Raw genomic sequence first — 13,692 nt, 5'->3', positions numbered from 1 at the left:
GTCTATCGATAGTTGTTTATTGATCGATGACTCTTTGGAGTCAACTTAAAATTGTCAAATAAGGGTATGTGATTGATTATCTACAACCCTTGGCCCTAGCTGCCAATTAGTGATGGGAATTTTGGCAATTGTCAATCGGTAATCGGTGAATGGTCATCGATAACCCTATTGAGCGCTTCCAATTTTAGACAAACAGCATGCCGCTCATTAGAGTGTGAATGCGAGCCATCGCCATAGACATCGCCCAACAAACATCGTCATTATCATCATCATGAATATGAGCAACATGATCATCATCATTGACAACAACATCATGATCATCGTTGTCGTCATGCATTGCCATTTTTGGTATTTTCTGCCAATTAGCGGCACAAAGGCTAAAAATGTTAAGTAAAAGCGAAACAGGCGAGCAAAACGTAACGAAGGAGCGCAGACCCAACAACAAACAAAACAAAGCCCAACAACTACAACAACAACAACTACAACAAAAGCAACAACAACAAGTCAACTACCAACTGGAGAACTGGCCAAGCAACTTGCATTTTTAATGGCACCAGGAATGGACGAAGACGGAGTCCGAGCCTGGACTAAAGGAGTTGGCGGCGGAGACAGCCAGAGGATTGGGCGGTTGAGTGGATGCTTTTGTTGAATTTGTCATAGTGGCCAACAAATTGTGGGCAGACAGCATCTTTCCTGGCTAAAGATAAGAACGTGACACGAATTTTTCAAGTAATATTATAAGAGAAACAGCAAAAATAATACAAATAAATATTAAGACAATATATTCAATCGATTATACATACAGGAATACAACAAATACCGAAATTATATATAAAAAAAAACAAACCGTCAGTTTGGTTAAGTTATCTCAAATAACAACAAGTTTTTTATACTTCAACTTGATTTTCTCAAAAATCTATGGCAACTATAATAAGATATAGAGGAACCTAACTACCAAATTTGGTAGCTCTAGCTCTTATAGTTTTTGAGATCTAGGTGTTTATGAAAGGACGGTCGGACATTATTAGGAAACATGTAATGAGGAAATACACATTAGGAAACCGAATTTGGAAGAAATGTTATTAGAAAATATAGTTGTGTTTGGCGAGCATTCCACTTTGATAAAATTTTAATCGAAAATATTACAGAAATGTGGAGAATTCAAAATAAGTTTAAAAAAAAATAAATAAATCGAATAATATCCTAATCCAACCTAATATAAAAATTTTATTATTAAATTTTAATATTTGCTAGCTCTTCAGTTACTTAAAGAATTGAAAGCATTGTAAGACATTCAACAAGGAAATTGATTCATCTACAATATTTTTGAGTTTTAGCCTGAATCAAACTTCAATTTGAATTCGTTATCTTCATAAGCTCTGCAAGCGTAATAAGACTTTTTACATTTTGCAAGAATTTAAATAATAATTTATATTTGACATGCATTTTGTTTGAATCACCCTTTGAATAAAAGCCTATGAATAAAAAGTCTTTGTGACACATATTGCAAGTATTGTCTTTACAATTTTTATATAGTCACAATTCTGTTTTTATCTTCAGATTTATCCCCAAGAGACAGAGACTATGACACGTACTGATATACAGAGTTGAATCACTGAATCATTCCAATTATTTTTTATCCTTGCTATCAACTTGTTGACAATTTTCGCAAATATTTCATAGATTGTACTTATCTGTATTATCATCTGAATCACAGTTTTTATGGTATAAACAATGAGTGTCATTTTAATGGTTGAAGAGCATTATTTATAATTCGGTATTTGGGTCACTATTCGTATATATCGACATTATTTTAATCGAGTTTATCGATTTTAATATTCGTTTAAAATCAACTCAAATCATTTCATTTAAAATTTTGACATCAATTAAATTAGAAATAAAAAAAAGCTTTTACATAAGTTTCTGTATTAAAGTTCCTATGTTTTACACATCACTAATTATATTAATCAACCTGGAAATTTATCGTTAGTCTATTTATTTAATCAACAGTATACGATTATATTTATGGTTGAATACAGAATGTTAATCTATGAATGAATTGATGGAAATATATTTTGAATGAAACTTGACATTTATCGAAATGTATCGATAAGTATTTATAATATGAGCAGTATTAAATATTCAATAAAAAAAACTTTATTATATTTAAGAAAAATGTATTATATCTCAAGCAATTATCGAATTGGCTCGATAACAATAATTTTGGCACGTATATCGATATCAATTTATAAAAAATATCAACAGTAAGTATTAAGTATTCAAAAACAAATAAAATGTATTATATTTTAGCAAAATTATCGAATTGGTTCGATTACAATAATTTTTGCACGAATATCGATATCAATTTTTGTATTAAAGTGTGTCGAAGTAGTTTAACAATTATTGTTTTGATGGCCATCTCTAGGCTCGTTAGTGAGCAGCAGCAATCAAATGAAATTTATGCGATCGGCCTTAGAGATGGCATCCCTGGGCCGTGGCTGGTGACAACTCGGAGGCCCTGCGTTCCCCCAAATATGGCCCCATTGCCCCGTTTGGCAAGACTTTTAATGAAGCTTTAAATGTCATTGATGAAATAACTGCGCGATCTGGCGACGACGACGATGACGACGACGATGACGATGACGGCTGCTGCTAATTAAAATTGACCATCTATGGTGTTGCACTCCCCCCCCCTGGTAATACAGCTGCCCCCCTGACAACAACCAACTGCTCAGCGCACACAATAATTGGACAGATTTGCACAGTAGCGAAAGTGACGACGTCGATGGCGTTTGGGAGTTGGAAAAGAAGAAGGAGAAGTAAACGGAGATGGAATTGTGACATGAAGAAAGAGAGAGGTGGGGGGGGGGGAGAGGAGTACTTCAGCTTGTGTAACTTAATACTTTGGCTGCCTAATTGGCAATTGGTCTATGCTTAATGGATTTTGACGCCGTCCAGCGACTGCTTCCGGCAACGCTAACTCCCCGTAATCCCCTACCCTACCCTCCCCTGCCCTGCCCTGCCAAGCTGGGCATTTTTTCCCAGCCGATTGACTGCGAACAATGAACAAATTTGTGCGGTAGTCTCAACAGATTTTTGGTCAGTTGGTCAATTTGTGCACAGTCGGTTGATTGCCAATATAATTGTAATGTGAGAGAAAAAGGTGTGTGGGGTGAAAAAAAAAGGGGGGGGGGGCATTTTATATGTCACAGCAGCTGCAAAAGTCACATAGTGACATTTTCAGTGACTTGTCACGCCCTCGGGCAGGCATCTGTCAACCATCTGGCAACACTCGTTGCGACCTTGAGCACGCCTTTTCCAGTTGGCTTTGGTAAGGGGAAACAAAAATCCAACAACGCACAACGCATAACTCATCAATTTTTCGGTTCGTCGCCAGGCCGCAAATTATAATAAGAATCATCATAATAATCAAGAGGAATGCAATCCTGCACCCTCAAAATGAGTTTAAAAAAAAGAAAAAAAAAGAAAACATACTCTTCTACCTCCGCTTAATCTGTTGCCTATTCCTTTTTCTCTTCCTCTGCTTTTTGTTGAATAAATATTGATATGGAAATGGAGAAAAAATATAATAAAATATGAGATGTGGATGCTGATGACGAAGAAGGCTGAAAAAAAATAACGACAGCAAAGAGATGAAGGTGCAACTCCCAAATAGTTGTCGCCACAACAACAACAACAACAATCACAACAACAACAATCACAACAACAACAAACACCACAACACCAACAATACACACAATGATGCTCAAAAACAGCTCTGAAAGTTGGAACACAACATTAAATCAGAAAGGAAGACTGAAAAACAATTTTTGTCACGCCGCATCTTAAAATACACTCAAAAAAAAAAGTATTGTAATCTACACTGCTCTTATTATATTTATATGATCTTTAAAAAAAATTTCTAAAAAAAAAAAAAGCTAAAGCTAATTAGTCATCGTTTTACAATTTTTAACAACAATTGCACTATGATAAGAAGTGTTAAGACGCAGATAAAGTTTAAGTTTATTCAAGGTATCTTTGATATATTGCAGTCATCTTATATATTTTATATGATAAGTCATATAAGAGCCGTATCTTGTTTCAGCAGTACATCAATCTGCCATTTAATATACAAGCAGTTATAAATGTGATTAAGTAGGTTTTATAATATATCAATGAAAACTGAAAGATTTAATTAACCCAAAATTTAAGCTGTTTAATACATGCATATTTTCAATTTTATTTAGATTTATATCATGAAAAAACGCTTGAAAAAATTTCATAGAATTGTTGAAGATATCTCTAAAATATGAGTAAGAACAATTTATTAAGTTTTCTGAATAATCCGCATTATAAGTACAATAAAAAAAAGGTTTAAAACAACAAAAAATAAAGCAATATTTTAATAAGCTTCAACAATTTCATAAAATATTGAAAATATTGACTGTGTTCAATCAAAAAGCAATTTTAAAAGCAGATAAAGCTAAGAACCTTAAGGTATACATTTCATATACCACAGAAACCGAAACCAACCGAAAATCTACCAAAAATTTATGGAGATTTGGGAGATTTTCGGTTGATTTCGCTTTCAGTGGCACCACTAATATGCTAATTCCGTCTTAGGTGTATTGTAGTGTATTTAAACAAGTGTATCTGTTATTTTTATGGAAAAAAACGACTGTAGTGGGAATTTGGATCAGGACAATGATCGTATAAATACTCATGGGAAGAGGGGAAAGAAAAGACACGGCAAAGTGTTTGAATTTATGAAGTTGGCATTAACAGGCAGAATGTATCTGTATCTGTATCTGTATCTGTATCTTTTGCATCTCTAGGTGTGTGTGCGTGTGTGCGATAAGCAAAAGGTGGGAAACAAACAAGGAGCTGAGAGATGTGGCTCTCAGCAAAGCGAAGGCAATGGCCATAAAGAGAAGCAAAGAACGGAAAAGGGCGAGCCAAAAAAAAAAAAGACGACACAAAGTAGGGAACAGTCACAAGAAGATGAAGAAGAACAAGAAGAAGGGTTAGGGAATAGGTAGAGGATTTACAGGGGGGAGGGGTGTTAACAGAGGCCTATATCGGTTATGAGAGTTGACACAGCAAACGCAGATAAACACACGTTTAAACATGGTCAAGATAATGTGCAATAAAAATAAAAGTTCGTGCTTAACGCGACTTGCATTTTCTTGGTCGCTGGGCGTGGCATGCAGCTTGTTGCCGGCACAGACTGCTGCACCACTGTACCTCACCTCCCTCCCCCTTTCCACTCTTCCCACTCTTCATCTTCTGGTTCTGTCACTGCATTTGATCGCATTTTTAGACTCTGTACTTTAAAAAGTATGAAAAATACTTTCTGAAAAATAGCTGTGAATTGAGTATAAAATTGAAATGTAAAAATCATGTAAAAAAAAAATCGAGTTGTCGAACTATCGGCAAATAATACCTGAATTACAGTTTTCGAATTTTCCCAACATCTTTTTTTTTAAGTGTCAAGTGAAAAGTATGGAAGAATTGCACAGTGATAGAAACAAATTTAATTTTTTAATTTTCATGCAACATAAAATAAGAGGTCAAATTATGTTTAATTTGACACTCAGCAAGGAAATCGGTTAAGTTTTGACAAAGTTATGACAATTTGAAATTTTCGAATATGTGTCAAGGTGAAAGTACATATGAAAAAAATGGACAGTGATGAAAAAAAATTGGAATTTTCAACTTTGATGCAGAATCAAAATAGAAGTCAAATAATGACCAAATTGGCATTCCGCAAGAAAATCGGTTGAGATTTGACTAAGTTATGACAGTTTGAAGTTTTTGAAAAAGTGTCAAGTGAAAAAGAAAATTGAGCGTCAAGAAAATAATGGAGTTATCGATTTTTCTAATTATTATTACACCACTAATGAAGGCTGTTTTCAGCTTGTCAAAAGGCAGAAGAATCTTAGGATTTCTAAGAGCTAGAGACACTAAAATTGGTATGTAGGTTGCTGTATATTCTAGGCAGCAGCAGTTTATTTTAGTATTTGGTCACACTCTCTTACTCAACTAAAAATCCAAAAAAAAAAAAATAATTAAAATAAAATAAATAAAAAAAAAAATTAAAAATAAGTTTAAAAAAATTTAGTTTTAGACAGCGTGCATTTTGAATAATAATTTATCAATTTGTTATTTTTAGGCAGTGTAAGTGCAGGGTGTTTTATAGGCGAGTTTGCTCGTCTGTAGCCTTTTCTACTAGTTTTCCATAACAAAGTTGCCGCATGCTTTCAAGGCTAAAACGAACGCATCGAAGCAAAGCAACAAACAGCAGTCACCAGTGGTTTTATTTTTTATTTTTTACTTATTTTTTTCTATTTTTTTTTTTGCTTGTGGACCGTTAGTGACCAGTGCGAGTGGTGCCCAGTTTCTATTTGTACTTTCCCATTTTGTTGACGCATTTCAGTTCAAGTGCAGCTGCAGATTCGCCGAGGCCAAGCAGACAATCAAGTGGCATGCTCCACTCAGTAGCACAGCCACCACAATGTGCACCATCCATCTACATCTTTCAACTTGCATCTCCATAAGTAAAATGTTTGCGCAAGTTGCACCACAAAGTGAAAGACATGAGTTTTGCGGCTGCCAAGTCAAGTGCCAAACAAATTGAAATTGCGGCACGCAAAAACATTAACCAGTCTCTCTCTCTCTCTCTCTCTCTCTCTCTCATTCTGTGGCACACAATGTGTCCAATGTGTCCAGTGGAGTCCGAAGTCGAGTTGAGTCAGAAACTTATCCATACTCCATCATCATCAGCGTTCATTAGCGTGAGCGAACCACATCGTGATCTGTGATCAGAGATCTCTGATCTGTGATCTTGCCAGCTGTGGCATCAATTGCGCTGCCCTTCGTTGTCCAGTTGCAACATGAATGCATCTATTCATGGCTGCAACATCCGCATTGCTTTTTGTCCGTTCCAAGTCTCAGTTAACCAAATTCTCTGTTGTTTGCTATCGCTTCGCTAATTTGCAGTCTCAATTATGACAACGTTGCAAAAAGTTTACAAATACAAATATATATATATATATATAAATTTATAAGAACAACAGCAACAACAACAGCTGCATCTTAACAGATTCCGTAGAAGTCTCTAAAGAATTCTTAACATAACTTGTATCATTCACAATTGAAACACATTTTGAACTTTAATCGAATGATATTTAAATATAAAAAATTTATCTTGGGCAAATTGACTTTTATATTTTTTTTATAACCTTTTATCACTGTATATAAAACAAAAATTGAGTCATTTTTCGATAAAAAATATATATGTTTTAATTAAAAAGTTTCTGAATACCTTTAAAATTATCTACCTTCTAAATTCCTTCTACCTTCTACATTCTAAAAAAAAACCCTCCAAAAAAGAAAGGTAGTCCTTTAAAAATTTAATTATTTTATACTATATTACGTATATTTTTTCTAAAATTTCAAACTGTCATAATAAAGAATTTTACACTATATTACCTATATTTTTTCTAAAATTTCAAACTGTCATAATAAAGAAACCCTTAACTTGGATATTTTACTCAAAAAGTTAGAGCCCTATATAAAAAATTATTTAATAAGCTTCAAAAATCTTGAGAAAAAACATTTGAGCAAATAAAACATTATATTTTAATATTTAGGAAACTTTTTACAACACAATTTTTAAAGCTTAAAATTCACAAATAAAATTTGAAGCCATTAAGGTAACAAAACAATATGTTTAGTTAATTAAAAGTAAAATTCATACCAAATGCTTGATTTTAGTGGGGTTTCAATCCATTTAAAATGTATTTTAAAAACTAATCAATTACTTTTTTTGGGTCTTCTTTGGCAATAGGCACTTGTGAATATTTGGCACAACACCGCCCTCGGCAATGGTAACTTTTGAAAGCAAACTGGTTAACTCCTGATCATTACGTATAGCCAGCTGTAGATGACGTGGTGTAATTCGAATTTTCTTGTTATCCTTGGCAGCATAGCCAGCTAATTCTAAAATTTCGGCAACCAGATATTCCAATGCGGCTGCCATATAAATAGGTGCACCTTTGCCAAAACGCTCGGCATATTTACCCTTGCGAAGATTGCGATCAATGCGGCTAACTGGAAACACAATGCCAGCACGCTTTGAATGTGACTTGGAACGTCCTCGAGTTTGACAATCTTCTTCGGCCATGTTAGTTAATTTGACGAAAGCACACAACTAACTCGGAGACCAGCAACTAAGCTCTTAAATATTACACTAGAAGAATCAATTCTTAAAAGAATTGTAATAAGTTTTTCCTATTTGCGTTTTTCACAAATTTCTTATTTCGATTTTATTACGAGCTGTTGACTGTAAGAAACCGACAAGGTATATAAGATTTTAGGAATTTCTTATAATATATAACATAAGATATTACATAAGATTATATCAGAGAAAGCAACAGCTGCTTTGCTGTGAAAATAAAAGGAAACGTTTTTAAACTATTATCTATATCAACAATATTTATCTTTGCTTCATAGCAGACAATTTCAGCCAGATACTATCATATTTTTTATTTTTAAAATATTTTTTTGGTTTTTTTAAGTCCATTAAATTCTTTTTAATTCTTCTTTTTGAGCTAAGACATATTTTTTTTAAATATAATTCTTATATAAGTAACTGTAGTTAGGGATTATATTACAACTCTAATTTTTCATTAATCAACCAAAAATAAGAAATATAATTTAATGAAAAAAATATTTCAACAATAATTTAACCTTTTCCAGTATATCAAAAATAAAAACAGTCTATCTGAAATTTACTTATCCACCCTGGTATTTTTTTTTTGGGTTTGATTTTTTTTTTAACTTTTTGAAACTTTATTTGAAAAAAAACGACAAGAAATCAATAATTTTATTTCAGATCGTGAAGTGATTAAAACAAACTATACAAAAATTAGACAATATCAACAAATTCTACAATTTTTCACTATTCAACCAAAAATTGGAGATATAATTAAATAAAACAAATATTTAAGCAAACATGTAACCTTTTTTCAGTATATTCCAACTGAAAACAGTCTATCTGAAATTTTCTTATTCATACAGGTATTTTTTTGGCTTTGACTTTTTTTAACTTCTTGAAACTTTTTGAAAAAACGAAATGGAATCAATTATATTATTCGTATAGTGATAGAAAAACTATAGAAAAATTAGGCAAATCAACAATATCCATAATTTTTCAATAATCAATAATATATTCCATCTAAAAACAGTCTAGCTGAAATTTTCTTATTTACCCTGGTATTTTTTTGGCTTTGATCCGTTATATTATTTCAGTTCGTATAGTGATAGAAAAACTATAAAAAAATTAGGCAATATCAACATTTTCTATACCAAATATTGGCATAATAAATCCAGGAATTTCAAGCATTCACACTGAGAAAAGCGACAGGGTTTTGTTTTCTCATGTTTCTAAACGCTTTTCGATATTTGCTGAATCATTAAGTTAAATTATCATACGATGACTGTGAAAAACACAAATGGAAAACTGCAAATTTCCACAGCAATTGCTGAAGAGCAACAACAATGACAAATTCCAAGTCAAGGTGCTACAATAGCTGCGAATTCCATGAACTTGTTGGGTGGCTAACTGCCCCAAGGGGACGAGGAGCAGGACGTAGAAGAAGTTGAGGATAAAGCGGCAGAGAGGAGTTTTTTTTTCTTTTTTTTAAAGCCGGTTGCCAAGTTGTGGATTGCTTGCATTTATGCAGATGAGACGCGGTCCAACTGATGACTGTGATTATCGTGTCTCTCTCTCTCGAGTCTGCCTCATGGGGCATGCCACATGATGTTGCTGCCACAGCCCTGACCCCCAAGGCGAATTGCGTCCTTCAACTTTGCGTTCAAGTTGCAACTGCAACTGCAACTGCAACTGAGGCTGATGCATTGCTTTTTCGTTTATTTTTTAATAAATTGATCACAACAAATTGCTGACAGCTGATGGGCCGCGCCTATGTTGCTGCTGTGGCTGCAACAAGTTTTCAATCAATGCTGCAACAGGTGCAGCTCTCAGTCTCCGTCTCCATCTCCATCTCCAACTTCATCTCCATCCCATTCTCATTCTCAGGGCAGCAGCAATTTGATTGGAATTTATTGTGAACAGCAGCAGCAAGAGAGCTAATGATGTAAAAGTGCATCCAAAACATCGATATTTTTTTGGCGATGAATCGAGTGAAACAAATCGATAATTATGAAAAATGTTACTCTATATTTTTTTTGGTTTCTTCTTTGAGATCAAAGATTTTCAGTTCTAAAAGTTTCATATAAATTGTATCACATTTTATTTGAATTTTCAATATTTAAAAATTTTTATGAAAAATCAATTTATCGATTAATCTGTATGATTTTGCGCCGATAATTTGACCATTCAATGTTTTCATTGGCATTGTTTAAAATTAGTGTTGAAAATCAAAACTGTAATCGATTTTATAATCAAAATGCATCGACAATCAACAAAATCAACAAAAAAAATGTGTAGAGTTTCAAATATCGAGTTTTCCCAAGACACTTTTTATGGAAATAATGGACATTGATGGAAAAAAATTTAATTCCCAAATATAATGCTGAATTAAACAAGAGGCAAAATAATGCAAATTTTAAATTTCACAAGAAAATCGATTAAGATTTGTGAGGGAAAAAAATGAATCTTTTAAATTTTATACAAAATTTAATTAGAGGTCAAACAATGATAAATTGACTTTTTTTTTATGAAAATCGATTTAAAAAAAAAATCGAAAAAAAAAATAATAATTATTATATTAAAGTATCCTCGAAAATCGACAAATATCAATATTTACCATTGTATTTTTACATCACCATTTAAAATTCAATTTTTAACTCGATTTTCAGTTTGAGTTTACATCACTAGCAAGAGCAGCAGCCTCTGGTGGCAAGTGGCAAGCTGCAACAAAAGAGCGAGCCGCTGCAATTTGTGGCAATTGAGGCCTACAGCAACACGAACAACAGCAACAGCAACAACAACAACAACAACAACAGCAAATTGCACTCATTGCTGACATTCAATGAGCTGCTCATCATGCAAATGATGAGCGTTGCCAGCTGGAGGATCGTTGATCGCTGGAGGATCAAACATTGCCTCCGGCCGGCAATCAACGTCAACGAACGAAGCGTTGAAAAATGGCCAATGAAACGGAAGCTGCCAGCAAATTGTGGCAATCTGGCAATTAGCCTTTCTTACAGCCAGGGCTGCATTACAACACTGTCGCCCTGAGTCTCTGGCTTTTGCTCGTGCAGCTGCCTTCTAGCAACGCCTTTTTCTTCATTTTATTCTATTTTTCTTTTGCTAGACGCGTGGGTAGCTCACAAAACTCGCCTGTCCACCTCAAGTTCTGTTTGGTCAGCTTCAAGTTTGAATTCGGGTTCGCCAGCTCTTGGAAAACACCTCACTGGTTCCTCTGGTGGCAGTCCAAACAAGTTCTCAAGAATGTGCGCAAAATATTCACCACATACTATAGATCCATTTGCCATTACAACATTTGCCAAATTACATTTTGTTTCCCTCCACTCGACAAAAAAAAAAAAAACAATATTTTAATTGCGCCAAGCACTAAAAATATTCTAATTGAGTGTGCTTAACAGACAGATACTCTGTATTTACTTGACAAAAATAGCCATAATCTTGGAGTCTATTAATCATACTTGTAACGCTATTTTAATATCTAGCTGACTGCTAAATATACAAACATAAATGATCTTTTTCGATAAATTTTTCTCTTATATCACATCTCAATGTATATAAAATTGATCTTCAATTGATCTTCTTCTTTGAAAGTTAAAAAAAATAATTCCTCTTAGGTTATGGTCTAACAAAAAGATCTAGTCTTAAGAACGTAGCTTTTCAGATCAGTTGAAAGTGATCTTAGCTATGTAATCAGATGCAAAGATCCTTTCCGTTCTTAAAGTCCCTAAAATCAAATAAATCTCAACTATTCTTTTGTAAAAAATCTGAAATTTAACAGATCTTAACTATTTGATCACTTCATCATATCTCAAGCAAATATTCCGTAATTTTTCTAGATCAACTAGATCATATCTCAAGCTACATCAAAGTGATCGTCAAGTTCCTAAATTCAAACTGACTTCAACTTTTCTAACAGTTCAGTTATTATTCCTCAACATTTTGCAGCTACTATTTGGACACACCTTATCAACACTTTTATATATAGGGTATACAAATATGAAATAGAAAAAAAAAATTATATGTGGCGTATGCGTAATTTTTATTTAGATTGCAAATGCATTTGAACTGGCGGCTTATTAATTGCCAGTCAGCGGGTGAGTTGAATGTTGCCTGTTGCCTGTGGCTCGTTGTGTGGGTGCAGTCAACCGTTTGTAATTGGGTCGTGCCCAAGTGGTGGCTAAAAGGGGAGTTAACCAACAGCAGCAATAGCTTATACATAGAACGCCTCCCGTTGCTTGTCTGCCAATTGCTCTAATTGTTGTTAGCAATCAATGGAACGAACAAGCTCGGAATGAATTACTCAAGGATAAATGAGTGACTCAAACAAAGGATATAATAATTTAGCATTTTTTTTTTTTTACTCCCCACGTTGGGCGCCAAACAACAAATTAAGCTACAAATTCACGTAGGCATAATTCAAGTGTCATTTTCCGTTCATATCTTTGCAAGTTTGACAGCTATGGCACATTTTTGCATTGCAAGAACTAGTTTTTTTTTTTTTGTCAGTTCAAAGAAACCGCTAGACAATATTCTTTCAATAAATTTATGTACTATAAAGATTTATATAGCAATTTTTTTAAATTGAATTCCAATTTTTACTGTTAGCAGTCGTAACTCAGCAGTCCAATTGCCCGGAGAACAGAAGCACTTTATAAGGAAGCTCTTTATCCCAAAAACCAGAAACCAGTTCACTCAAAATTTCATATTGACAATCGTTTTTGGGGCATCTAAATTGGAACGCCCTCCCTCTCATCGCATGCTGTTTCTGTTCGGAAGTCATTAAAACGCGTTCGCAATTTACTCGGCCAGCCCAATTTCGTATTTTCTTCAGTTTAGTTTAGCTGCTTTTTTTTTTTTTTTTTTTTTTTTTTTTATGTGCATGCCAAAAATGAGGCTAGCAAACGAAGACGCATTTAATTTTTTTGATGGCTTTTTGTACCAATTCGATGTACAGTTTTAATTTGGCTGTTGAAAACATTTTTCACAAGCTACAAAATTTCGTTTATTGTCGCATTTTCCGATCTCATTATACCCAGTGCTAATAAAATGCCTGAAAGGGGTAAGCTAGACTTGAAAGACTTGAGATGAAAATCAATTATAATACATAAAGATTGTTTAATAAACTTAAATTCGCTTATAGCTGCTGTACAGGGTATCTCTTATTTCAGCACTACCGTTTAGTGTGATTTTTGTGCTCGCTGAAAACTCAACGAAGCGTTGCCAATTAATTGAGCCCAACAAAACTGAGAAAAGTGACTCAAAATGCGGCTTTTTGGGGGGGGGTGTATTGAGTACTCAAAACTCGCATGTGACATAATTCGTTGGATGTTTCGAATCGATGGACATGGATCAATGCACGTTTGCATGTGAATTAATTAACTGTGATTCTTCACTGCAAACGGAAATCGAAATGAAAAATGTGTGAATGTTTGAAAATTGTTTGTAAGACTTGAATT

General features: G+C 33.8%; 2 protein-coding genes across 3 annotated transcripts in view; both read right to left on the bottom strand.

The window, feature by feature from the left end:
* LOC117793358 (integrin alpha-PS1) overlaps nt 1-13,692 on the bottom strand; it is a 78,093-nt gene that overhangs the window by 44,329 nt on the left and 20,072 nt on the right. The gene's annotated exons all lie outside the window — the stretch shown is intronic.
* On the bottom strand, nt 7,716-8,273 carry LOC117793361 (histone H2A-like). The gene has a single exon (XM_034633669.1). The coding sequence runs from the start codon at nt 8,183-8,185 to the stop codon at nt 7,820-7,822; it is 366 nt and encodes a 121-aa protein (XP_034489560.1). The 5' UTR covers nt 8,186-8,273; the 3' UTR covers nt 7,716-7,819.

The sequence above is a fragment of the Drosophila innubila genome, chromosome X (assembly GCF_004354385.1).
Source record: "Drosophila innubila isolate TH190305 chromosome X, UK_Dinn_1.0, whole genome shotgun sequence".
Taxonomy (NCBI): Eukaryota; Metazoa; Arthropoda; class Insecta; order Diptera; family Drosophilidae; genus Drosophila; species Drosophila innubila.
This window is presented reverse-complemented; position numbering and strand designations above follow the sequence as displayed.